At 41.1% G+C, this 26,772-nt stretch overlaps 2 protein-coding genes across 2 annotated transcripts; one reads left to right on the top strand and one right to left on the bottom strand.

The window, feature by feature from the left end:
• Positions 1–239: 239 nt before the first annotated feature.
• On the bottom strand, positions 240–3,344 carry exosc6 (exosome component 6). Its single transcript, XM_050072409.1, has 2 exons — positions 2,975–3,344; positions 240–958 (listed from the first exon to the last, which is right to left on the bottom strand). The coding sequence occupies exons 1-2, from the start codon at positions 3,250–3,252 to the stop codon at positions 412–414; spliced, it is 825 nt and encodes a 274-aa protein (XP_049928366.1). The 5' UTR covers positions 3,253–3,344; the 3' UTR covers positions 240–411.
• Positions 3,345–3,747: 403 nt separating this feature from the next.
• On the top strand, positions 3,748–26,184 carry aars1 (alanyl-tRNA synthetase 1). The gene is made up of 20 exons (XM_050072392.1): positions 3,748–3,888; positions 7,383–7,540; positions 7,727–7,915; positions 10,598–10,743; positions 11,655–11,846; positions 12,597–12,741; positions 12,938–13,083; positions 13,460–13,568; positions 14,555–14,705; positions 15,501–15,625; positions 17,659–17,803; positions 17,905–18,083; positions 19,391–19,504; positions 19,699–19,905; positions 20,226–20,410; positions 21,931–22,039; positions 22,633–22,746; positions 22,837–23,043; positions 23,521–23,634; positions 24,965–26,184. Exons 2-20 carry the CDS (start codon positions 7,397–7,399, stop codon positions 25,142–25,144), a joined length of 2,901 nt encoding a protein of 966 aa, XP_049928349.1. The 5' UTR covers positions 3,748–3,888; positions 7,383–7,396; the 3' UTR covers positions 25,145–26,184.
• Positions 26,185–26,772: the final 588 nt, after the last annotated feature.

The raw sequence follows: 26,772 nt of genomic DNA, 5'->3' as shown, positions 1-26,772 counted from the left end.
GAGCTGGAGACAATTTGTTGACCAAATCCATCTGGGATGATTATACGAGGTCTGCCTGTTTGCAAAAGAGTGTATTTATTTAGTTAGTTTGCACTTAGTAGATTGTTTCATGCAAATACATTCAGGAACTGGAAGAGCAATTTCATTAATCTAATGAAATCTTAACATGGTGCTCTTTCCTGTATTTCTCTTTCCAAATTTGAAGTTTCAAGACCCAAATGCAAACAATACCATATAAGTGCCTTATTAAATGATTTAATACGAAAGCACAGGTGAAATCAGATGGATTCATTTATATGTAAAGACAATGAAATAGCAAAAATACAGACATGGGCATTGTTGTCAAATTAAGGACTAAAAACTGTAAAGTAGAAAAACTATGAACTGAGCAGTTGTTGGTTCATGAGTCTCTCAGCTCTCTGATGGTGGCGGTGCCGCCCTGCGCACAGCCTTGGCCAGGGCTTGTTGGATGACCGGGTACAGTTTATAGCATCCCTCAATGCAGGTCCGAATCCCGGCGGTCAGAGTCTCTTCAGTCATTTCTCCATCTGATTGCAGCCCAGATATCTGGTTCAGGCTGGGGAGGAACGCAACAGTCAGACGGCCCTGGTTCTCACCGCTGACTGAGCTGCAGCTGTTTTCCTCCATGTAAGAAGGGTCGACTACATAAGAGGCACCATCCTGGCGTATGGAACAACCAAGCACCAGATCATACATTTCGATCCCTGCATCTGCGAGAGCGAGAGAAGCGCACGTGACTGCGTGGGCCAGAACTGAACCGCTGTTCTCGAGAACCATCACGTTGACCTCGATCTGAGAGCGGGGATATTTGTGGAGGCACAGGGCGGGCTGCAGACTCTCATGCAGCATCAGGGAGAGGTCTTTGTCCTGGCTGCCCTGAATCCAGGAGCCCCTCTCCAGGCAGGAAAATGGAGTGAAACGCATGTCAGTTGTCAACCTGGATACACAGAGAAATACAGAGTTTTACAATACATTTCTATGTACAGCAGTAAAAGAATTTTACTCCACTATTACTCCACAATCTATTTCTTTCTATGTAGTGTACATAATAAGAAGAAATAATGTCATGATCCTCAGAGTTCTGACTGCTTGCTTTTTTTTATAACAGCATTTACTTGCACTTTTTCTTTCAATACATTGATTACATTTAATATAATAAAATTACTTTTGAATCTTAAGTACAGTAAATATCAGATACTTTTAAGACTTTTACTCAAGTAATATTATAACAGGTGACTTTAACTTCTACCAAAGTCCTTTTCTAGTCAGAAATCTGTACTCTCACTCAAGTGTGGCTCTCAGGTACTTCATCCACCACAGAATGTAATAGTGGTAACTAGTGATGTTTTGTTGACTTACAGCAGTGGTTCCCAACCTTTTTCCTTAAGGGATGCCTTTTTCATTTATTAAATGTGAATATTGTAACAGAGGTGAGTTTTCCCATTATTTTTAGTATACATTTCTATGTATTATGTACTTTTTTTTTTAAACACGCTTAACCAACTTCTTTTTCTTTGACAAATTCAGTGTTTTCCCTGTTTAATTAGGCCTTTGGTTGTTTTAACTGCATTCTGTTCCAATGCAGAACCAGCCTGTTTAGCAGAGAAAGGCTCTGTGAATATTGTTTCCTGTAAGTTTTTATTTTACAGTTTATATCTTAATAATCTAAGTTTTAAAAAATCAAAATGGGTTCAATTTCATTTAGTTTCCTTTACAGAAATAAATAAAATGTTGAGATAAAGGCCTACTGTATTTATTTAAAGCTGATTTACACCTGTTAAAATCAAAAGGGCCTCACGACCCCCCTGCAAAACTTTGGCAACAGCACCCCCCAGTTGGGAAGCACTTATTTACAACACTCCATGATACTCCTTACAGCATATTAGTGATATAATACCTCTTAAGCCAAACACTAAGGGATGCCTCTTGGTGAACATTTATATCTAATGGTCGTGTTATTAAGTGTTTGTGTTCTCAGATAACAATGATCCATACTCCTCATGGTTACAACAGCAGGGCCTCTGTGTGTTCATGCAATATATCTCCTGTAAATAATGTAGCCAGAAGTTTGCTTTGGTATTCAAGCCCCCGTTTTCATTTTGACGTTTCATGTATCAGTCTGTTTTTTATCTTTGTACAATGTTGGAATTACGTGTTCTCACTTTAGTATTTTAATATGAGATAACATTCAGCCAACAGAAGTTACTAGTCATAAAGAGTAGCAGCGTAAGTGTGCACTGCTTATGAATTCACGCAGAAAGAGTAAGTTACAAAGTCTAACTGTTTACTGTGTTGTAGACAGTGGTGGATGGAGTATCTGACAGCCACACTTGAGTAAAAGTACATATTTCTGACTAGAAACTGATTTTGGTAGAAGTTACAGAGAGGATGCTTCTTGAGTAAAAATCTTAAGGCATCTAATATTTAGTTTACTTAGGTATCAAAAGTAATTTCATAATATTAGATGCACCTATGTATTGAAAGTAAATGTACAAGTAGATGCAGGTAATTACTAAGTAAGGGGTCAGAATTGTGAAAATTATAAAGTTTATTTCTTTATAACGTGTACACCAACTTAAAGATGGAGCATAAAGAAAAACGAGGTCTTTTTCAAAACTTAAATGATATGAAAAAAAACCCTGTTTCTTCTTCCCTCCCATTCTTTAAATCGTCCGTCCGTCTGTCCCTTCCTCCCTACTTCCTTCCTTTCTGCCCTATTTTGTTGTAAGTAACTCAGATGCTTTGGGGAAATGTATTAGGGCAGAAGTACACATTTTATTTAGGAAATGTAGTAGAGTAAAAGTTGACAAAAATATAAAAACTCAAGTAAAGTACAGACACTCTCAAAAATACTGGGACGAAGTATTGGTGCTTCGTTATATTACACCACTGGTTGTAGATCCTAAACAAGTCACATAAAATAAATCAACACATTTCTAAAATCACTACATACCTTCCACATTTCATATCGGTCTCATCTTTCCGCTCTATTTCTTTGGGGCCGTAAACGCAGCACATTAACTTGGTGTTTCCAGCCTCGATGTACGCGGAGCCTTTAGCCTGGCTCACCAGCCCGCACCGGACAAACACGGGCCGCACGTCCACCTGATCCCGCTGCCGACCGTCTGCTCTGGGGCCGTGAGAGGGGAGGACGGCCACCGGTTTGCACAAAAACAGATACGGACTTTGGGAGACTTCTGGGCCGCGTACACGTTTGGTGTCGGTCGGCATGGTGCAGTGAAAATAATCAACCAAGCAAAGCGTGTGAACAAGTCCAGCTCCAAACCTGTCCCCCGGAAACACAGCAAGCAGAGAAATGGTTCCGCTATTGCGTGGCAGTGAGGGAAATTACATCAGCGATCTAAACAAGTGTGTGTAGATGTTATAATAAGCAGTAGTGTTTCAGTATTATGTCACAGAATCACAAATGATTACAAAATAGTTGGTACGCCTTGTAGTGACTTGGCTGAAACCTGAACACCCAAATTAATGCATAGAAACGACGAGAAATAATTATTGACAAAATATTTTAACAGTTTTTTTTTTTTATTTACGAACATGTGCCCTAACACCTGTCTTTATCAAACGGAGGAGAAATCTAAAAAGCTACTCTCATCAGTGTCATTTCCATTGCATCAGCCAAACCAGGGAAGTTCGTACCATTGATGCGGCGGGCTCGGCTAAGACTGACAGTAGGCTTGTCCAATAGAAATTAATATTTGCTGAGGACCGGTGCAACTTGACCAATGGGCAGCTGCCGTGGGCGTGTTCTCCGGCTCTGTGCTTTCCTTTTTGGTCGAGCAGCGTGGGCTAAAGCAGTGTGTCTGGGTGCAGTAACCGATTCATTCTGCGGGAATAGCGACTTCTGTGAGTATTACTTTTTACCCAGGTGCTGTTAAACAAATATTGTGTACCGTACCATTCAGCAAAGTAGGGTGTCTGTTAGAGTTTTGTGCTAAAATCTCTCTCTCAGGCTTAACATATAGCGGTAGCCTCTGTAGCTAACACTTAGCTTGCTAACGTCAGCTTGTTAAGCTAGTGCCTCTGTCCAACACAGCAGTTTACAATTAGCTCAACATCTTATAATGATACATTCCGACTTTTAGAAGCAGTTGCTGAGGCATGATGTGTGGCATGACTGCTACTGTTGTGTGACACCTCTGTCAGTGCGCTTGTTTACAACAGAGGTGCAAAGGTGACATGGGAGAACCGGTGTTAGTCAGCAGGTGAAAAGGAAATTAGCCCTCTGAGACTTCATGTCACACCTGCGGATGTAAAACATTGCAGTCTCTATTTTTGGGCCAACTCAATGCTAGAAATCGCGAAGCTAAGGTTTGGAGACAAACAACTGGGTTGTTCCACTGACTAACCTGGAGCTTGACTTTGTGGTCATAAAGATATTGTTTCCCACCTGAGCTTTTGGTCAGTGTAGTGATTACAAATAGGATTAAAAAAAAGTTGATCCTTAATTTCATCCACATTTGTATCCTGCTTTCTTCTTCTTCCTTTATGCAGTCTCATTCTTCTCACGTTAAGCCGTTTTTGTGCAACACACCGTCTGTCCTTCGCAAAGGCAATTTTTTCCATCCCATCACCCCAATGTCACCTCTTTTCTCTGGTTGCCAACAGGGTGGTTTGGTAGTCAGGATGGGGATAGTAGCTGTTTACATCTGCCTGCCGGCACCAGAGAGCTGAAGACACCAGCTGTGTGGTTTCCTTTGCCTGTTAGTTTACAAATTATTGCACTGTTGGGAATTCTACTGTGCTGCCTTTTAATTATAGACATCATTGATACTGTAGTTGTAGCGCTCGATTATAAGACCAAAGATGATTTTTGATTGAATTCAGATCCTTGAATCCTTTATGGCTTTAATTTTGCTCGATGCAGTTCATTTTTTTGTTTTCCTAGTGTGATTTCTTTTTTGTTTCACACTGGTCTTGATCTTTTTTACTTGGAAGCAAAGATTTGGGAGGCTCTATCATAAACTTGCATTGAAATGACTAGATGGCAGTATAGTTTGAATTGTCATCAAGTACGGTTTAAGTAATCAATTTCATTTGTGCAGGCCAGTATCACATCAGCAGCAGTATTTCATCCAGCCTCAGCTCTCTGGGTGGATGATGTGAGAAAAAACCCCACCCAAAACTATGGCACATACGGAAAATGGAAGAAACCTCGGGAGAGGCATTTCACTGTGCAAGACACTTTCAATAGGTGTTGGAATGTAACAGAAATAATAAGAGGGGCAAAAAATTGGAATTTGTGATCAGTTGAGTCACCGAAATACACCAGTTTTTACAAATTGTGACAAAACAAATTAACATCAAAATGTATATGAGTAGTTTTATTAAGGGTGTGTCAAAGGTGTACACTTTTCAATTATATAAACAGGAAAGCAGCAGATCCTCACATTTTGGAAGCTGAAACCAGCAATATGTGGCATTACGCCTGATAAATCAGTTTAATTATGAACTGCTTATTACCACAATTGTTGTCAATTCAGTTTCTGTCCATTGACAAGATCCCTGAGTAGCAGGCAAAAACTTTCTTGCCTTCTTTCACAGCTGCTCCTGTAGGCCCCCAAGGTGCTTTATAGCAGCTGTAAGGGTTAAACACTGCTGACGCTCCACCTGAGCAAACTACACTCAGTGTTGTATGAGTGCAGTGATGGTTGTCATTTGATACTGTTGTTTGGATGCGTTTTGAATTTAACAATGGTGAGCACCAAGAACCTGTCAAAAGCGAAATCATCTATAAATTGAGTGACCCACTGATGACTTACTGCAGCCAGCAACACAACAATGCTATGTTCTAACAAATACCGATCCCAAACTGCTTGTTCCAGATCTGTTTTCAGTTTTATAGCAGTCTCCTGCAGCATGAAAAGATTTGCCTGCCGCACTGGATTCCTGAGTTGTCGTTCGTTCATGAGAGGAGCCTCAGGCCAAACTGTTGCAGAGCAATGACATAGTAGAACATTTTGTTACAACGGTTTGTTTGGACACACAGGGGCAGGGTGCAGCAGGTTAGGGTCGGGGACGTAAAGAAAGTATTACCAATCTTCTGAAACATTAACATAAAAATGAAAATAACTAATGGAGATGTCTGTTTATGTCTCAATACCTGATATATAAAGGTTCTTTATCACATGGATGTAAAGGTCATGTAAAAATACAGTAGTGTTTAGTGGTCCTGCTCATTAATTGGTAACATCGCCCACAATGACCAAACACAATGACAGATATTGACGGAATAGCTATAGTGGTATAAACAGTATGGCAAAATCCACAACAGTTGGAAATTTCTGTCAGCTCACACTAAGTATGGTCATATTTCCCGCCACGCTGTAGGCCTCGACCAAAATCCCTTCCAGCTTCTTAGATGCTAATTTATGTATCAGTGATAATGCAACAAACAATAGCTTTTCCTGTGCTTTGCATGTAAAAGAAATGTGTTGAAGCAAAGCATAGCTAGGAGCAAAAGGGTGACTTGCAGATAAGGCTTAGCTGGTTTAACTTGTTGTAAGTGGTGTAATGGCCTTAAAACCAAAGTGATTTTACGACTGTCTGACTCACGTTGAAAACTGAATAATTGTTTGGAGTCTAGGAGTTTTGTATTGTGGCTGTCAACCTTTTTCGGTATTCTCCAGATGACATCTAGCAGTTGAGTTTCGTAACATTCAGCTGTCATCTGACTCAGCTTCTGTTCATGCCATTTTTTAGGGTACAGTCAACTAATTGTTTTCAGTATCACAGTGAAAGAGATCAACCAGGTTTGTCCACATGTGATCAGAACCACACAATTATCAGCTGTTAGGCATGACTGGTTAAACAAGGCAACTGAGTCTTTGACCTCTATAGTCTGTGTTCTGCAGACAACACACAACTGCAACATAAGCACTACACTGGCTCAATCCAACCTGGATGTTAGATCAGACTCAGATTTGGGCTAAAGTGCAGTGAGAGCCGTCGGGACGACTGCTGCCTGCAGGCCTCCTGCCTTTTACTGTTATAACTGACATTGCTTCAACTGGCTTATAGAAGAAAATGCACAAGTAACATGGAAAAGACCCAATTTTTGCTTTTAGTAAAAGGAGTTTAAACATTTTAAACGTAGCAACTTTTTTTTTGACAAATTAATTCATTAGTCGAAGAGTTCCGTTTAATCAAACCAAATTATTTGTCTTCCTTTGTCACTCTGTAGCTGGGCTCAGCTGGTGGGAGCATGTGAAGACTAGTTTCTGTTTTCCTATCGCCATGTTGCCAATGTGGAATCATTTAATTGGACATGGAGCTGAATTAAAAATGGTTGCTACCCATGAGTGCTGCTTACAATCTTTTTTTGTGTGTGTTTTTTCTAGACAGCTGATTCGGAATGGACTCCTCTTTGAGTGCAGCTCAAATCCGCGAGAAGTTCATTGACTTCTTCCGTGGCTATGAGCACAATTACGTCCACTCGTCAGCCACCATCCCACTGGATGACCCCACGCTGCTTTTCGCCAATGCTGGCATGAATCAGGTACACTGTCCATGTGTCTCCATGTTGTTCCCAAATATCTGTTCCTCTCTCCTTCAGGATGGCTCCCTGATACGTACCCTCTGATTTACAACATTTTGACTCAGTGCTGAAGTGATGGGATTCTTGTAGCAAACTGTTAGGAGAACATAACTCATAAAATTGCTTTTTGTACCCCTTCCCTCCTAGTTTAAGCCCATCTTCCTCAACACCATCGATCCGTCCCACCCTATGGCCAGGCTGCGTCGTGCCGCAAACACCCAGAAGTGTATCCGTGCAGGAGGCAAACACAACGACCTGGACGATGTGGGGAAAGATGTCTACCACCACACCTTCTTCGAGATGCTGGGGTCCTGGTCCTTTGGTGATTACTTTAAGGTATTACGCTGTCGTACTTTTCATTTGTGTTACTTTTTTGTCACCGTACAATTATAACTGATACTGGATTTTTTTAGGCCCATACTGACATATATGTTTACGATATATGTAATTTATTTTTAAATGAATACATTACATAAACAATAATCTTGATGTGGATCCTTTTGAGTAGTTTTTATTTATTTATTATAAATTGTGACCAATATACTAAGCTGGACATTTCACATTTAAAAACCTACTTGTCAGTGTTCTCTGTTTCTGAATGACCTCAAACCAAGTGTGGCATTTCTGCACCGCATTTCTTTGCTACTTATCGGCCAACATGTACACTTAAACTGATATATCTGCAGTAAGCTAATATTGACCAGCCTGCTGCAGCGCCCTTTATTCTAAAATGAAGATAACGTAGTAAGCTATATACAGAGTGAAATGATTGATGCAGAAAGCCCAATAATCTTGTGTTTTTGCTGTGGCTGATATGTGGTTTTATGAGTACAAACATGGTATGCAGCTAGCTAAAAGCTTCTTTCTGCTTACTTGATACAGAGTGTAACCTGTTTTAGGAAATATTACAATTCACGTTTGACTTCTGGGGTCACAAATCCATTAAAAATATTTATTTATCCAATACTGGCAGTAAGAGCCTGACCATTACTGCCCTACAGGACTCAGCTGTAACAATTGCCAGGTTGCCAACAGTTTTCGAAAAACTGGCAACAATTTCCTGACCTGTGATTGCCATCAGTGGCAACCACTTTTTAACAAGGAAAATATAAACAGTCATGAAGACAGTGACAGCGTTTGAGGAGCAAGACTTTGGTATCAGCTCTGTTGGAGTCAATGGGTTGGGCCCTGCAAGTCACACTATAACCCATCATAGCTTTGTCGCTTCAACTTCCACTTAATCCTTCCACCAGATGGTCTCCAAACAGATCGTGGCTCTGTCCACCAGCTCCAACTCAGACTCTGCAGGACAGAGACATGATCTGTTTGGAGACCAGTAACAAGGAAAACAAACACGCATATTTAGATAAAAAATGTCAGTCACATAATGTGTGTTTTTTAAATCCGGTGGAAAGAATTCTCAGTCAAAGTTGAAACAACAAAGATATGATGGGTCATAGTGTGATTTGAAGTGCCCGCCCCATTGACTCTAATAGAACTGACACCAAAGGCTGGCTCCTCGAATGCTGTCACTGTCATCATTCCCGTTACTTATTTTGTATTTTCTTTGCTTTTTAACAGGAAACAGATAGGGACAGCAGACAACAAAACATGCACCCCAAAAGAAATAAATGTTTTAAACATTGTTGCGTTTGTGATATTTAGATATTGCTGTTACAGTCAGAACCGAAACCAGACAACACTGCATGTGCGTTGTTGGTGCATTTACCGTGTGTTTACAGGCATTTGTTTCAAAGACAATAGTGAAGCAAGTTACATTGTTTGACTGTGAGGCAATAAGTTTGACTAACCTGTGAACATCACAAATGAATGTGCACATTGATTCAGTCCATAAAGAACCAGATAAACTTGAACGAAAAACCAGCAGAGAAGAAAGTATCAGATGAAACACAAACTCAAAAAAATTTAGTTCTGTTACTATATTAAAGCTTTTAAACAGTCTTTTATGTCACATTTTCATGATTAAGCTGTCATGTAACTGCATAGCATCTTAATTATTCAAAATGTAAGATGACTCAAACTGGCAACCATATTTTCAGTTTTGGCAACCAAAAGCTGACAGCTGGTTAACAGCCCAGCAACTACTTATAAAAGTTAATGTTGAGCCCTGCCATAAAACCTGCCAGGTAATACTTTCCTTCTCCCAGGAAAGTATTAAATCTGAAATGTATCCACACACTGAAATGCTTGATTGATCTTATTTTTCCTCCACTATAGTGTCATAGTCAGCAACCTCACATGGTGTGTGTGTGTGTGTGTGTGTGTGTGTGTGTGTGTTTGTGTGTGTGTGTGTGTGTGTGTGTGTGTGTGTGTGTGTGTGTCTATATGTGTCTTTGTGTCTATATGTGTCTTTGTGTCTATATGTGTCTTTGTGTGTTTTATGTTTTGTCAGCATGGCTTATTACACTGGTTCTCAACCTGTTTTGTGTCAAGGATCCCTGAATTGATATACATTAGGTCATGGACCCTAATTTGATAGATTTCACTTCAGGGACATCCATCTGAAAAGATTTTGATTGTTAGATGTGATTAAGATCAGAATTCTGTTGTTGTCAACTACAATTTTGGAGATGCTAATCGAGGAAGTGAAACCTATGTTCAGAATAGTTTTTCTTATGACTATTACTCACACTGGGCTCACTTCTGTAGTAAAAGCTAATTCCATATTAATGTGGAGACTGCCTTGAACTCGCTTAAGCACTCTTGGGGGTCCCTGGTTGGGAACCATTACTCAGCATGGCTGGTTCAGTGAGGAGGAACAATCAAGACACTAACTTTGTTAATGTGCAGTAATTAACTTCTGGAATTTGTTAATTGATTTAGACTCATAAACAGTAACAACTTTAGATTCCTATCAGTTTTTTTTTTTTTTACCGCACTTTAGCCTGCTTTCTGTAGTACTGTGGAATTACGTTCTCTCATGCTTCTGTCTTTTTCTCCTCTGTGTCTCGTCTCATTTTTCCCTCTGCTCATTCTGCATCATCTCTCCCCCTGCAGCAACTGGCCTGTAAGATGGCCCTGGAGCTGCTGACCGAGGTGTTTGGTATTTCCATAGACCGCCTGTATGTCACCTACTTTGGGGGTCACGCTGATGCAGGCCTGGAGCCGGACCTGGAGTGCAAACAGATCTGGATCGACTTAGGGTAAGCCCAGCTTGGGATGAGATGTATTGATTAATGCATCAGATGAAGGTATCTGCTTTAGGGCGACTTTTAATTATCACTGTCTGCTGTGGATGATTTTTCATCCCCCGCAGTATCACCTGGGAGTTCTCATACCTCCTCTACAAATTATGTACAGCTCTTTTTACAGATGTTGTGTGGTATCTCTGTATGAATGTTGCAAAACGGTTTATCTGCCCCTGTAATTGCATAATGTTGTGTGAACGTTCCCTGGGGAGCTGCCTTTCTTCTCCACCCACAGTCCCACAGAGCCACCACATTGCTTACAACAACAGCCTACAAGATTGTCTCTCCCTCTCCATTTTTCCACCTCCCTGTCTCAAACCACATTTCACCTTCTTTTTATGTCCCAACTCATTAAAACATTTTGCCCCTGGTGTTTTAACAGTCCAGTTATTTACCATGTATTTATTTATTCAAAGCTTTCAGTTTGCTTTTTTTCTCACTTAGCACCAGACTTTCTATGATCCTTTCCTCTCTCTTTTTCTCTGTTGGCTTTTCTTTGTTACTGGCCTCAGTGTCTCTGCTTACATAAAAACGCACTGCTGGTCCTGATAAAGCAGCACCAACAAAGGGGGAAAGTCCACAAAATATAAACCTGCCAAGATGTTTTCACAGGATTGCTTTGCCTTTTCTGATTTCTGAATGTCGAGTTTTGTCTGATGTTTTTGTAAGGAATATATTGGCCCTCAGACTGGTTTTGACAGTCACTCAAATGTCTTATCTTAAACACTGAGCGGAGTATGTAAAATAAATGTTTTGTTCATTGGAGTACGCTCTCACACTTTGCATACTGAGTTTTCTCACAACCTCATTTTTACCTGTTAACAGAATTAATTTAATTATATCATTACTCTCTGTGTTTCTCTCAGGGTGGATGAGGCTCGTATCCTGCCAGGCAGTATGAAGGATAACTTCTGGGAGATGGGAGACACCGGCCCCTGCGGTCCCTGCAGTGAGATCCACTTCGACCGCATCGGAGGGAGGGACGCCTCTCACCTGGTGAACATGGACGATCCCAACGTCCTGGAGATCTGGAACCTGGTGTTCATCCAGTTCAACAGGTTATAAACTGACACTCAGACAATCATGCGAGTATGTTCAAAACTCTTAACTGGGACGGCATATTTACCTCACAGTTGCAGTGCAGACACGCTGTACAGGCTTGCACCTTTGTTTCTAATGATAAATAATGCATCGTCAGGATTTAAAGAAACAGCTCATTCATTTTTCAGTCCATGTTTTGACAGGTTTTCTGGTAACTGATGCAGTTTTTCACACATAGGCATCTATATTATCTACAGTTGTTTGTAAATAAAACATCATTTGTTGTGATGCCTTGAGGGATAGATGTTAAATCTTTGTTCATTGCAACATCATGGCTGTGAGGTTAACTCTGTCTGTTTCAGTCGAGGCTTGTAACCAGTTCAGTGGGTTATATATAGAGCATTTAACTGCAATGAATGAAACAATGAATTAAGGTTAGGTAGTATTGGAATGTGGACACACCTTTTGTTGTCATCTGTTTTGTACAATATTTACTGCAGTCAAATGTACACACCCTCCCTCCCCTTCTGTTGTTTGTGCTGTCCAAAGAAATTTACAGTTGTTGACAAGTAGTAGCAGTAGTAGTAGCAGTAGCAGTAGCAGTAGTAGTTTAAAGTGAACTGAACAAACTGTGTGATCCTCCTGAACAAAGTAAGAAACACCTGTGTGCTGTCCCACTATGAGACTGCCTCATCAAAAGAACAAACCCATTCACTGCTCAGTGAACTAGTGTTTGTAACTATTGTTTCTTGTTCGACCCTGTTTAGAGAGTCAGAGACTGTGCTGAAGCCTCTGCCTAAGAAGAGCATCGACACAGGAATGGGCCTGGAGCGCCTGGTGTCCGTTCTGCAGAACAAGATGTCAAACTATGACACTGACCTCTTTGTCCCGTACTTTGAAGCCATTCAGAAGGTACTGAAATCAATTCAATTTAGTTTGTTAGTTTCCAGAGTGGTTGTGCTTGCTTCCTCATGCTTGTTGTTTTGACAAATTCGACCAAACTGACATGATGGGTGGTGTTGATGAAGGTCTGTGGGTGTATATAAGAAGAAAGGTCAGGAACCACTGATGTAATTCACAGTTTAAACCTAATCTGTGTTTGTTTCAGGGTACAGGTGCTCGACCATACACCGGTAAAGTAGGGGCCGAGGACACTGATGGTATTGACATGGCCTACCGTGTGCTGGCTGATCACGCCCGCACCATCACCATCGCCCTATCAGATGGAGGCCGGCCTGACAACACAGGAAGAGGGTGAGACATAAACATTGCAGAGCAGAGATTACAAATCTAAAAAATACATCAGGCGTAGACACCATCTGAAGTGGGGCACAGGATACTGTAATTTGTGTGTGCAACACAGTTTTACTTGAGTTTGAGAATTTAAAAAAGTCATACATGCTTGACGAAATAGCGTGCCAGTCCTTGGTATACTTCGTATTTCCAAAACTGTACTTTGGTCATTTAATACAGTATTTCAGGAATAACAAATACACCATAGGTTGTGTGTTAGCACAACACATGCTTTTGCAGCAAAACTACACAAGTTTTCAGACAGCGTGGCTATAAATGTTTCGCACTTTATTTTTAATACTTTGTTATATCGTTTTGTTGTTTCCATCATGTTTAGCTACGTGTTGAGGAGGATCCTGCGTCGTGCCGTCCGTTATTCCCATGAGAAGCTGGGAGCTCAGAAAGGCTTTTTTGCAACTTTGGTGGATGTGGTGGTTGATTCTCTGGTGAGATTTTCTTCCTTCACTTGTTTGTATTCTAGTGTCAGTGGTCTTCATGCGACACATCAGCTTGAGTGGAAGAAAGGAGCAGACTTTTTAACCTCTTCCACTCCACTAGCACACTGCCATCCTTAGCTGACATTACTGTCTTTCAGAGGCTGTAGCAGTTTTAAGTGTGACTTCTAGTGAGCTCTAGAATAATGACAGCCTCGTGAAACTTTGCAGCCACAAACCAGAGACCTCAGGCATTCAGAGGATTATGGATTTCACAGGTATATTGACAATAAGGGTGTTTCTCAGCAGTTTCTAGAACAGAAGTGCTCATCATCCAATTGCCAAACAATAATTCAATAATAACAACAATTCTTACAGAAATCTCTAAATGCCAAAAGTTTCTGATTACAAATCAAGCATGGATTTTCCTATGATGTTCCTCAAGGTCTTGATGTCTTAAGGTGGTATTTTGGAGGCATTTCTGATCTTTTTTTTATTAAGTCTCAAGTGATCAAAAATACTTAAATTTAGCACCAAAATCTGTGTTACAAATAGTATCAACCCCAAAACTTTTTGCAACAACGTATGAGACCTAATTAAGCATGGGAATGGCCATCATATACTTCCATCATTATGTTCTTAGCCCATATACACTATGAACTTTAAAAGTTTGAATAGGCACTTAACCAAATCACAATGTTTACGGCATATTAATGACCAGAAAAACTTACACTTTTGCTGTAAGATGATGTATACCACTTCTATGTGGCATATACTGTTGCCCTGTATTGTTTTTATTCTCTTCAAAAAGATGCACATCAGAACTTTCTATCAGGATGAATACAATAGTAACTTCTAAAATCCAGTTCATGTTTAATTCTACCAATGGTGACCTCCTCTCTTCATTCTCTCTGTCATCTCTCTGCTTGTCCGTCTCCATCCCTCTCTCACCCCATCTTCGATCCCCGTCTTCTTTCACTCTCACTTCCACTCTCCAGGGCAATGCCTTCCCAGAGTTAAAGAAAGACCCAGAGATGGTGAAGGACATTATAAATGAGGAGGAGGCGCAGTTCCTCAAAACCCTCAGCAGGGGACGCCGTATCCTTGATAGGAAGATCATGAGTCTGGGAGACAGCAAGACCATTCCAGGTGAGCATCGCAGAACAAGTGTCACCACTTGTGTGTATATATGTGACATGTCATATGCTGAAAATTTTAGTGGAAAGAGCTTTGGTTTATTTTAAGATATTGCGTGTTGAAACAGCTTTAAAAAATCTGCTGTAACGTAGATATGATTGTGAAAGGTTCAGTGTTTCTTTTCTCCCTCAGTCATCCTCTTACTATTATCTTTTCTTTATCTCACATCTCTCTTCACTGCTCATGTCACTTTCTCTTTTCAGCCTTTCCTCTGTAACTCCTTCCCTTTCTCCATCACTCAGCTTTTTCTTTTAATCCAGTCAGAATGTGTTAGATAGGTCTCTTTTCCGTCATTCATCTCTCTGTCTGACCATCATGCGTGATATCTCAAATCTGTCTCATTCAGTGTTAAAAAATATTCAGATTGCCTTAAGGAAATGGAGTACAGTTAGAAAAGCTAAAATCCTAATAACAGATCAATCACACCGTAAATCCAGATTGTTGTCTACCTCAGGATTTTTAAATGTATTTCTTCTTTGTCCCAAATGGTGACAGCATCCTTTGTGTACTCAGCTAAAATGACACACCACTGATGCTAAAGCCAAAAGTCTAACAGTGTGCTTGCATTTGCATTGCTGGAAATACAGTAACAGCAAAGACACTTGAAACTTGGTGCTGTTCACATTTAACTTCTTGCTGATTGATCAAAATGATGACAGCATTAATTTTTGTAGGAATATTGTGTTAACTTCTTACACCTCTCCCACAAATTAAGCAGCTTTTCCCCCTCTCTTTCTGTGCATCCAGGTGACACAGCATGGCTGTTGTATGACACATACGGCTTCCCTCTGGACTTGACCTCCCTCATCGCAGAGGAGAAGGGCATGGTAGTGGATGTTGCCGCCTTCGAAGAGGAGAAGAAGGCAGCACAGGTGAGGAGACTTAAGGAGGGGAGGAGGGAAGTGAAGGAAACCATTTCATATTTGCTCATTGTTTGAATTTGGCCTTGACTGCTCTTTGAGGGAAACTCCACTGAGCAGTGTTCTGTGTCCACTCCCGTGGGTAAACTATTTTGCCTTGCGTCAGCGTTCTCCAGTATTGCACTGTAAGTCAGAATCAGGAGCGGTGCACCTGCTGTTTAAATAAACCCTCATTTACTTTACAGCCCTGCGCTAATCCCTTGTTGTTTGATTTTGCAAAAAGATTGATCTCTTTTCTAGTTTACTGCAGCCTCAGACTGCTGTCACACTGCTGTCCAACACATTAGTCTGTATACATACTGACACTGCAGTTCAGCTCCCTGCCAAATGAGAAGTTTAACACACTGTGGCTTTTATATTTCCTCCTTATCCTGCCATGTACACTGAGTTTATTGGGTAGAACTGTACAATATAAGGCAATACAACACAACAACACAATAGCTCTGCAATAAAACCCAACTTTGTAAAGCTTGTTAAGTTTGTTTTTTTGTTGACATTCGCAGAGAGACACAGATTCAACTCTAAGGTCAGTTTTGAGTATGAACATGAAAAAATAATAACACATACTGAACATTACAAGCTTTACAGCTTTCAGGATGTGTCCCTGGGCTGTTGTGTTGTGTTACATTAGATTGTACAGGTGCACCTAATAAAATAAACAGGTAACTCCATAGTATAAACGTTCTCTCAAGAATCATTACACAAATGAAAGTACACACATTTTTATTATAATGTATGTAGGCTGGAGTATTATTGCCTCGTATGCACTTTATGAAACAGCAGATTAATGGGGTAAATAAACATTTTAAGGAAGCCAGCAAACTTTTTGTTGACTGGATAGGTTTAGATTTAATTACCCAGGTTGAAATATCACCGTGTCCATGGCAATGCAGCACGTAGATGATTATCACTACTCTGCATGTTATGCACATCTCTACCACTGCAGGGGAGGCAGAGGCCAAACACTGCCAACCCCATTGCCCCCACCCACCCACTTTCTCTCTTTCGTTTTCCACCCCTCTCTTGCGCACGTTGTATCTCTCTCACCCGGTTCTCCACTATATTGGTTCGCTGCTTGGTCACCTTCCCTCTCTCAGTTGCAGTCCCCCCTGTCTTTCTCCCCCTTTCCCTCTTGATTAAGTCCATTAAAACGCCTGCCATTTAAGCGTGAGAACTGCCTGTTTCATAACTTAACAAAACAAAACAAACAAAAAAAAAGGTAAATTGGCGAGAACCTGACCCAATATAAGTCCCAGGAAAAAATGAGCAAGTACAGCCTGGACCAGTCAGGCTCGAGCAGAGAATCAGAGCTCTACTTTCTACGACACTTATGTTAGAAGGTCGGAGGGCCCCGTTAGCTGTTGCACTCACACTAGCTGCTAGTAACGTCAGAGGTTCTGTCAGCACAGCTGGCAGCAGAATTCAACACGCCTCCAATCAATCCGGCAAAATGATGGACGATCACACAACACTTAATACAACTCATTGATGATGTAGTCCTGGTCAGGGGACGCATCATGACACATTGGAGCTTACACAACAAAAAAATTGTGACAAAATGCGTCCCAGACCAGGACAGCAAGTGGTTTGAGCGATAGGATCACAATGCTTCTTGCTGATCTTCACACTTTACACTTTTACACAAAACACACAGGCTCTATGATTTGCTTTCAGTACTACTGTAAGTGCCACTTTTTCAATGAATGTTTCATTTTTTTCTGTTTTTAAAAAGTTCTTAAAGGTTCAGTATGTAATGCTGGAGAAAGATAGTTGAGTCATTCTTACGTCGTGAAATACCCACATTTTGGGTTGGTTGTTCGGTATTTGATGACCTGTAAATAAGATTCAATCAACTATCTTTCTCCTAAGTACACACTGAACCTTGTGGTGTTTGTGGTCATGTGGTGTGTTTAAGCATTAGGTTAAGTGTTGTATATTTTGTGTTTAAAACTAAACAACACACATTTGTTTGTGCCTGTTTGTAGTTAAAGTCCCAGGGTAAGGGTGCAGGAGACGTGGACCACATCATGTTGGACATCTACGCCATTGAAGAGCTGAGAAACAAGAAGATACCCGCCACAGATGACAACCCCAAATACAGATACACCTCTGAGGAAAACGGCAACTACAGTTAGTGAATTTGCATTCTCACAAACAGACCTTAAGTTTAGTTGAACGACTGTATTATCAAGACATTCATGCACTGACCCCCACCCTGTTGACGTGTCCAGCGTTTGAGCAGGCCTCAGCCACAGTGTTGGCCCTGCGCTGTGATCGCGCCTTCTGCGACCAAGTGACCACGGGACAGGAATGTGGTGTGCTGCTGGACCAGACAACCTTCTATGCCGAGCAGGGCGGACAGACATTCGACGAGGGTTACATGGTCCGAGAGGATGACAGCACCGAAGATGTAAGTGCAAAAACCATGTAGCAACCTTAATACCGTTATGTCTCAATACATGGGTAAAGCTTGGGTCACATTCTGATTTACCAAGGCTAGCTAAATAAGATAATGCTAACATTACTGCATAGTTAGCTTCATAGCAGCATAACGTTAGGTAAATGTGAATAATATTAGTTCAGTAATAATCGGCTTGTTTATTGTCAACGTCTGTTGATGCTCACTTCAGTTTTGGTTTTGCAAAGCGTTTTGGATGTGCAGTTTGTTCAAAACGTCTTGGCCACCTTAGACAAAGGTTGGAAATATTCCAATTTTAACAGGAGAATAGATGAAATATGAATGGCATGAAAAACATTCATATTAGTTTGCAGAAGACTGCCATCAAAAAGAATTCATTGTTAGTACTTTGGTTCTTTTTTTATGTCTTGATATTTTTATGCTCCATGCTTGTGACAGCTGTGGCTGGAGTCATAATGTCTTCAGGTTGGCTGTACATGTGTCCTGTTCTCGAGAATGCAATATCTCAAGAACACTTTGAGGGAATTTCATTAAATTTAGCATAAACGTTAAAGACATTTGGATGTTTGTGCTTAAGTGGACTCAAGAACAAATTATTTGAATTTGGTGATCAAAGGTCAAGGTCATTGTGACCTCACCGAACATGTTTTTGGTCATAACTCCAACATAACTTGGCCATAACTTTCACACTAATCTCGAATAGGATAAAATGATGAAGTGATGACATTTTATATCCTAAAAGTCAACTGTCAACTTCACTATGACATGATAATGTTCTACAAAAATACTTTTCTGTCTGTTATTCAACGTCATATTTTAGGAATAGAAGGGGTGACATTTGGTCAGATGCTGAATTTGTGACTCTAATCTTGGGTGTCCATCTTGAAGCTGTGCTGATTGTATAGATCTGCTGCTAACTTAAAGAAGTGTGTGAGGTGTCTATGTTTTCACAGACATGACTGTAAACTGTAGCAGCACTGTGACTGCTTGGCGAAGGGATATAACTTAAGTCGTTAATTGAAGTTTCTGAGAATTATTATTTTTGCTGAGGATGTGGAAATTTGCCAAAGGAATCTTTTTTGCCTTGATAAATATGTTCTCTTCTATATTCAACACCATTTTCTAAAACACTTCAAAAACTTTGAAGCATGAGTTAAAAAAAAAGAAAGAATATTTAATCTCAAAATGCTATAACAAAACACCCACACAATCCATCAGCCAGATTTCTAACTATTCTTTTTTCAGTGTTTTCTGAAGAACAAATATATCATTTTGTCTCCGTCTTTCTTTCTTTGCAGCGGATGGAGTTTACAGTTAAGAACACTCAGGTTCGAGGAGGTTACGTTCTCCATATTGGGACAGTCTATGGCATTCTGAAGGTTGGAGACCGCGTTACTTTACGTGTAGATGAGGTGAGAACATACAGAGGATTCGAAGTCTGTTTTACTGTAGAAAGCTAGTTACATACATAGGTGATGTTGTTCATTATCAGACAGTTTAAATGGCATGAAAATAGGTTTAACACTTTTCAGGATCTGATAACTCTGGCCTCTGATTTACTCCTCTGACCAAAGCTCTTATTTGTCTGTTCATGTTCTCATTCCAGGCTCGTCGTAGGCCCATCATGAGCAACCACACTGCCACACACATCTTGAACTTTGCCTTGCGGGGGGTTTTGGGGGAGGCAGACCAGAGGGGCTCCCTGGTGGCCCCTGACCGCCTGCGTTTTGACTTCACTGCTAAAGGTGCGCTGAGCACAGGGGAGGTCCGCCGGACTGAGGAGATCGCTTGTGCCATGATAAAAGAAGCTAAGGTCAGTGAGGGAATACGCAAGAAATAATCACGCCTGATAGTAGTTTATTTTGACTGAAAGGGCAAAGAAATGTTGTCTTTTAGACACTCGGAATGATTTAGATGTAGGTGATGATTCTAGCTCATCTGTTTAACTCCAGCTCCTCCCTGAAACTTAACCAGAAAGAAAGGTTTGTATGAAAAGTAAATGCTTTATGTCTCTTGCTAATAAGATAAGATGTGCCCTCCTATGATCCTGAATAAAGTTATACATGGCTTGTTTTTGCCATTATAAATATGAATATTAACTCCCCCCCCCCCCCCACACTTTGCTCTTTCCAGCCGGTATACGCCCTGGATGCCCCACTAGCACAAGCCAAGGCCATTCAAGGCCTGCGTGCCGTGTTCGATGAGACCTACCCCGACCCCGTCCGAGTCGTGTCTATTGGTATCCCTGTTGAGAAGCTGCTGGAGAGTCCCGACAGCACTGCTGGTTCTCTCACCTCCATCGAGTTTTGTGGTGGAACGTGAGTATGATACTTTATTTTATTTCTCATGCATTTCTCATGAATTGTGACAGGACATGCAAACCAGCCCGCCATGACGCACATATGGTCAGGCTTCTTAAATTCACTATGTTAGTGCTGAAAGAAAAAAAATAGCTGGCAACAAAACTCGTGGAGAATGCGTGTGCTGAATTTAAAATGTAGAATTTTTAATCACAAATGTCAGCTGTTTGAGAAAAAGGAGTTGGTTTGCATTTTAACCTTTGTTTGAGGAAAATAGAACATCCACCAATGGACATTCTCAATCTCAATCGTCACTTACGACCCACTGGTGTAATTTTCTGCAGAGACTTTTTCTGCCTGGATTTTGTTCTTTTTTTCTTATTTTCTGTGTTTGGGATGTATAAAGGCATGTGCCCCCACAACGCTCAGGTGAGGTCAAAGATATATAAAAAGGTAGTGACCAGCTGCCAGACCACAAGCAGCAGGCATTCTAGAGATACAGCGCCGAAAAAAAAATTAGGCAAAATTCCAAATGAGAGGGAATTGGGGGGTTGGCTTCTACTTTCACTTTCACTGAAGAGTGTGTGAAACTGACAGTCCTCTGCAGCATACCTTTAAAAGTCACGAAATAGGCTTAAATGTGAGTTTGTGAAAAATTTGGTTAGAACGACCTTGAAAAGGTCTCTAAAAAGCATTAGATTTAAGTGTCTAATTTCTTGAGACACTGTGTACATGAGCTCATGCTTTGGTTGTGTGTGTTCACTGTCACATCTGACGTGTTGCTGGTAATTACGGTGCATGTTCTGAGTGGAACATACATCACTCTCACATCAACTCAGAGAAGTAGAGTTGACGCTGAATAAATGTCTGCATCTGCATGAAGCCAACAGTTTTCAGAAGTGTCAGACCTGCCCAGTGGCGGTGTGTAAAGTTGAAACCATTAATTGGATTTGTGGGTCTTTACGATGAGGCAGCCGTGTCCCTGTGCAGACGAGCCCTGGAACATTTTGTAGAGCTCAATCCAGCGATTAGACTTGCTGCACTGACTTTTACAGTGTCTGCTCCTGGCTGTAAAATTCACCTGAATGCCAAGACGTCCCCGCTCTTACATAGATTATAGCAAGACTTTACATTTCATTTGATCACTGTCGGAGCCAAAAATCATTTCAAGGCTATATTTTATGTGCATAGCTGTTTAAAATGGCTCTATGTGTGTGTAAAGTCGGTTCCCGATTTAAGCCCTAGAGGAGACAGTTGCACCAGGCTTGTTTTTTAATTGCATGCCCCACAATCACCAATGCTGCTTTAGGTTTTAAAATATTCCATTTTAGTAAACTGTTGTTGTGCTTCCTGATGTTGTCTTTGATGTTCTAATCTGCAGCCCACTTCAAAGAATCCCTTGTTCCTGCTGCTGTTGTTCTGTAATGTTGTCTCTCCCGCTCCGTGTTGCTCCTTCTCCTCGCTGCTCTCCTTCTCATCTGCCTCCCACAGTTGTGTAACGCTGTTGGTAATGTGCTGTTGGTTTCTGTTATCTGCAGCCATCTGCAGAACTCGGGTCACGCTGCGCCGTTTGTCATCGTCTCAGAGGAGGCCATCGCTAAGGGCATCCGCCGCATTGTTGCTGTGACAGGAACAGAGGCCCAGAAGGTCAGGACACACACATACACACACACACACACACACACACACTGGAGCACTTGCTTCCAGCATTATGCTCATGTAACACATCCACCCACACTCATATAGAAAAGAGTTTAACCAACATTTAAAGATTTAATATTCCTCCCGTGTATGTCTCTGTCTGAAATGATTGCTTGTTGTGGCATAATGATGGTCAAATGGTCACAATGATTTTCTTGCCACTCACAATAGGAAACCTTAACTAAATGAAAATATGTCTCAGTCTGAGGGACTACATGTCGTATTTGGGTCCCTGGTGAGAAAACACATCCCAGTGATGAAACTTTAATGAAGCTTGTTTTTGACTTGTGGTGAACTTGGAGCTAGAAAGGAGCATTTTGCATTTCCCCCCCCCCCTCTCTCTCCAGGCCCCGAGGACAAATTAATCTTTACTATTTTTAGACGATTGTTTGATCCTCCTCTTTATCTTTTTGCCTTTTCTCTTGCTTCCACTGCTGTGCTCATTTTTCCTTCCTCCTCATCTCTCCCTGCACTTTTCGCTCTTTGCCCTTGTCTCACTCCTGCCCACCGCTCACACGTCTGTGTCTCACATTCATCAGGCCCAGAGGAAAGCCGATTCCCTTCAGCAGTCTTTGTCTGAACTGGGAGACAAGGTGAAGCAGCAGACTGCTCCCAACAAGGACATTCAGAAAGAGATCGCAGACATGACAGAGGTAGGTAAATTTTTTGTGCTCCAAAGACTTTAAAACATCCCAACAGAACAACTCTGTGCTGTAGTATCAACATGTCCCCACTCTATGCAGTTGATAGGCACAGCAGTGATCTCCCAGTGGAGGAAGGACGAGATGAGGGAATCCTTGAAGGGCCTGAAGAAGACCATGGACGACTTGGACCGCAACTACAAGGCTGACATCCAGAAGAGAGTCCTGGAAAAGACCAAAGAGGTGATCGAAAGCAACCCCAACCAGCAGCTGCTCATAATGGAGATGGAGATCGGAGCCTCAGCCAAGGTAAGAATCAGTACAGGCTTTAAACAACCTCCGAAATTAAATGGCTGAAACAGACTGAAATTGTTCATACCATGTCATTGCTACCCATTTAGATATTTGTAGTGTTCTGTGAATTGACATATCTGCCCAAATGTCCTTGTAAAAGAAGACCCTACATTCACACACTAGATAAAATCTTTAATCCAAACCCCAAAACTTCATCTGCATCACGTACAAAAATAAATGAAAAGCACAAACAGTATTAAAATCCAGTTTATCTCTGCAGTATTGCACATTTTCTCAGGCAGTCTCATAGCTTATCTCATTGTGTTATTGCCACGGGACCAAATCAGCTCTGTGGCCCATTAGTTCTGACCTTGAGACATCAATAGTGCTGATTTAGGAGACTTTTTTTTTCGTTCTTCTCTCCCTATTTCTTTTCTTACCCTCCTCCTCTTTTACTTTTTTTCCTCTGCACATTTCTCCTTACCCTCTCAGGCACTGAATGAGTCACTGAAGTTGCTGAAAACGCAGTCTCCTCAGACCGCTGCGATGCTCTTCACCGTAGACCCTGACGCTGGCAAGATCACCTGCTTGTGTCAAGTCCCACAGGTAACACCCGTTCATTCAGTCATACTGTACACTAGGTAGGCCTGTCATGATAATTACTTTTGGCTGACAATATATAGTCCCAGAAATCATTATGATAAGCAATATTATTGTCATTTTTGACCATTTTACGCCACTTATATACCCGCATAATAATGCAGGCACACCCTTTCAAAGAGCAGTTCACTTTTAATTCTTAAGAATATTCAGACATTGCAATTGGAATATGAAAAAAATGTTCAATAGTTATAGTTACATTCTAGTTATAAACTAGAATTACCGCCTTACAGTTGTATGCCTCTAAGTTGCAGTTACAGTTTACATCCATGTCTGTGAAAACATAGATGCATCACACACATCAATTCAGTAGCTGACCAAATTTCTTCTCTTCTGTTCTGGAGAAATGATGTTAAATAATTGTTAGAAGTGTTTTTGCAGAACATTTTGATGTCACAGTGAAGTTGACCTTCAAACAATAAATTCTAATCAATTCATTCTTGGGTCATAGCAGACGTATGTGCCAAATTTAAGAAGAATCCCTCAAGGCCCTATTGAGATATGGCATTCACAAGAATGAAATGGACGCAAGGTCACAGTAACCTTGACTTTTGACCTTAAATAATCTAACTAGTTTGCCATTAAATCCAAGTAAACATTTGTGCCAAATGTGAAAAATTCCCGCGAGGTGTTCTTGAGATATCACAAGAATGAGACAAACTGATGCACGGACGGATAGTTTGTAACTTTATTCAAAATTTGGCCAACAAAAACAAAGCCAAGACTAATAGACGAGCTTAGCAAAGCTCCAGGAACACTGCAGTCGCCTTTATAATCCAGTCAGTGGATTTATTGAGTGCAGGATAAAGTTGTTGGAGGGTAAAACTACAATCTTTTCAGTCAACTTTTTAGCTTGTTACCAGGGGCTGGTAAGCAAATGACTGTCAAGACTGTGCCTCTGCCACTCTAAAAGTGCAGTTTAGGCTACTGTTAAGCTACGCTGTGTCGTCATTGAAGTGCTTTTTTCTTTCTTATAACTTGCGCAAGCAGTGGAGAGAAAAAAAAAAGAGAGATTCACTGCACCCACGTCTTATAATGTTCGGAAAAACCCTGATGTTTAATCTGGCATCATGTTGGCTTAAAAATATTGGTGACATTCTTGTGTAAACAAACAGGTATGTAAACACAATGTGCAATATCAAGGTCAGCAAAATGACAGAGGTCATTTCCATATATCGAACACTAAGTTGATAACATAATTATCATGGCAGGCCTTGTGCTTGGAGCATTCCATGTCTTTAATAGATTTAACCCTGATCACTCCTCTTTTCTTCAGGATGTGGCAAACCGCGGTCTGAAAGCCAGCGAGTGGGTTCAGGAAGTATGCCCCCTGCTGGACGGCAAAGGAGGCGGCAAGGACATGTCTGCTCAGGCCACCGGCAAGAACACACAGTGCCTGCAGGAGGCGCTAAAGATGGCCAACAACTTTGCACAGCTTAAACTGGGAGAGAACTAAGAGGAGAGAGGGGTGTGTGTGGGAGGTGGAGAGAGGAGGAGGAGGAGATGAGGTTGCAAACATACGTCGAGTAGTATCATGGAAATAATGTAATGGTTGAGTCCTGAGTCTAACTGAGTTAGTAACCCCCAAACATCCTCTCTTCTTCTCCCTATGGGAAACTCACGGGCCTCTTGCTTACTATGTTGACAGATGACCACACTGACACTCAGCCAGCAGTAACTGAGCCCCTCATATTTGTATTGGGACTACGATGTCTGACTTGCCCCAATAAAAATTCATCTCTATGGAAATTGCTTGAATTCATATGAAGATCCTCTCAGTCAGTTAAATGAAAGAGGGCAGCAGATGATTTGCGACTTTTATTATAGAGTGTCCTCTTCATTGTTGCATGCTTGTGACAAAGGAAAAGGGATTGACTTTGATCGATTTAGCCTCCGACAAGTACTTTACTCCACCTAGTGTGGACTCTACAGTTAGCTCTTGATAAACTTCCATCCTGCCTCTGTGTTTTTCCTCAGTGTGGCCCTGGTTATTTAAATACAAGCCCCAGAGCACTTTGTCTTTCCTGCTCGTTCAAGGCTGCTTTAAACTTCCTGTACACTGAAGCTCAGCCTCTAAAAGAGAAGTGAAAAGTCAGCCCAGCTCTGAAATGATTTAGATGCAGTATACACTGTTTGTCCTGAGTTGGTTGAAGGCTTTGATCTGATCTCTGAACAGTGGCTCCGTCCATCTGAGTGAGCGAAACCCTGAGTCCTCTCCTGTGATTGGTTTGACTTAAGTTGTACACGCAGTAGCTGTATCATAGTCTTGCTTATCAAATAACAAGCCATTATCTGACGTGTAAGAAGAAGAAGAAATGGGTTTAATTTAGTAAATTAATAATTCATTAACTGTATAAAATCATCATGAACATGTCCAATAATTAATCTGTGTAACTTCATTTTGCTGACATTTAATAGTCTTTTGTCATTGTAGCTGTTCCATGTCAGAGAAATGTCACGTTATGGGAATGGAATAAATACCACTATTAAATGCCATGCTGTCTACCTTGTTCCTTTCATATGTGGGATATATTTGTAGAGGTGATTAATTTCAAGGAGGAAGGTACACACTCAGTTTATTTCAAGTACTGGCTTCAAATCTGATCAATAACACTGCAAGGTTGGACTACAATCATTAGATGTGGATCACTGAACAAAAATGATTGATGTATAAATTCATTAGCGAGCTCTAAAAGCATCTATTATTAACACTACTGAATTAAAGAGAGAAGTAGCTGGCTGGACTTAAATGAGTAGGTGGCTGTTTGGCAGGTAGCCGGCACTTATGGAAAGCTCAGCTTATTCTATTCAGGGTTGAGCTAAACATACCAGTCTCTGCAGACCTATTAGAGCAGTGTATGTTTTCGACCTTGTGTTCTCCTATCCTGGCTGACACTGGGTGAGAGGCGGTACACACTCTGGACAGGCCGTCAGACTATCACAGGGCTGACACATAGACAGTCAACCATATACACCTACTGACAATTTCGAGTCTCCAGTTAACATAACCTGTGAGAGGAAGCTAGAGAACCCAGAGAAAACCCACATTGTCATGGGGAGAACATGCAAACTCCACACAGACCG

Source organism: Epinephelus moara, chromosome 20 (assembly GCF_006386435.1).
Source record: "Epinephelus moara isolate mb chromosome 20, YSFRI_EMoa_1.0, whole genome shotgun sequence".
Taxonomy (NCBI): domain Eukaryota; kingdom Metazoa; phylum Chordata; class Actinopteri; order Perciformes; family Serranidae; genus Epinephelus; species Epinephelus moara.
The sequence above is the reverse complement of the archived record's forward strand: the minus strand, read 5'-3'. Positions and strand labels throughout refer to the sequence as shown.

What these genes read in the sequence shown, in the direction of transcription:
- aars1 (XM_050072392.1), top strand. Translation starts at nt 7,397, where the DNA reads ATGGACTCCTCTTTGAGTGCAGCTCAAATCCGCGAGAAGTTCATTGAC. An exon ending in TGAGGAAAACGGCAACTACA is followed by an intron (nt 17,804 to 17,904) that starts GTTAGTGAATTT and finishes TGACGTGTCCAG; the next exon opens with CGTTTGAGCAGGCCTCAGCC. An exon ending in AGATCGCAGACATGACAGAG is followed by an intron (nt 22,747 to 22,836) that starts GTAGGTAAATTT and finishes CACTCTATGCAG; the next exon opens with TTGATAGGCACAGCAGTGAT.
- exosc6 (XM_050072409.1), bottom strand. Translation starts at nt 3,252, where the DNA reads ATGCCGACCGACACCAAACGTGTACGCGGCCCAGAAGTCTCCCAAAGT. An exon ending in ACCGATATGAAATGTGGAAG is followed by an intron (nt 959 to 2,974) that starts GTATGTAGTGAT and finishes CTGTGTATCCAG; the next exon opens with GTTGACAACTGACATGCGTT.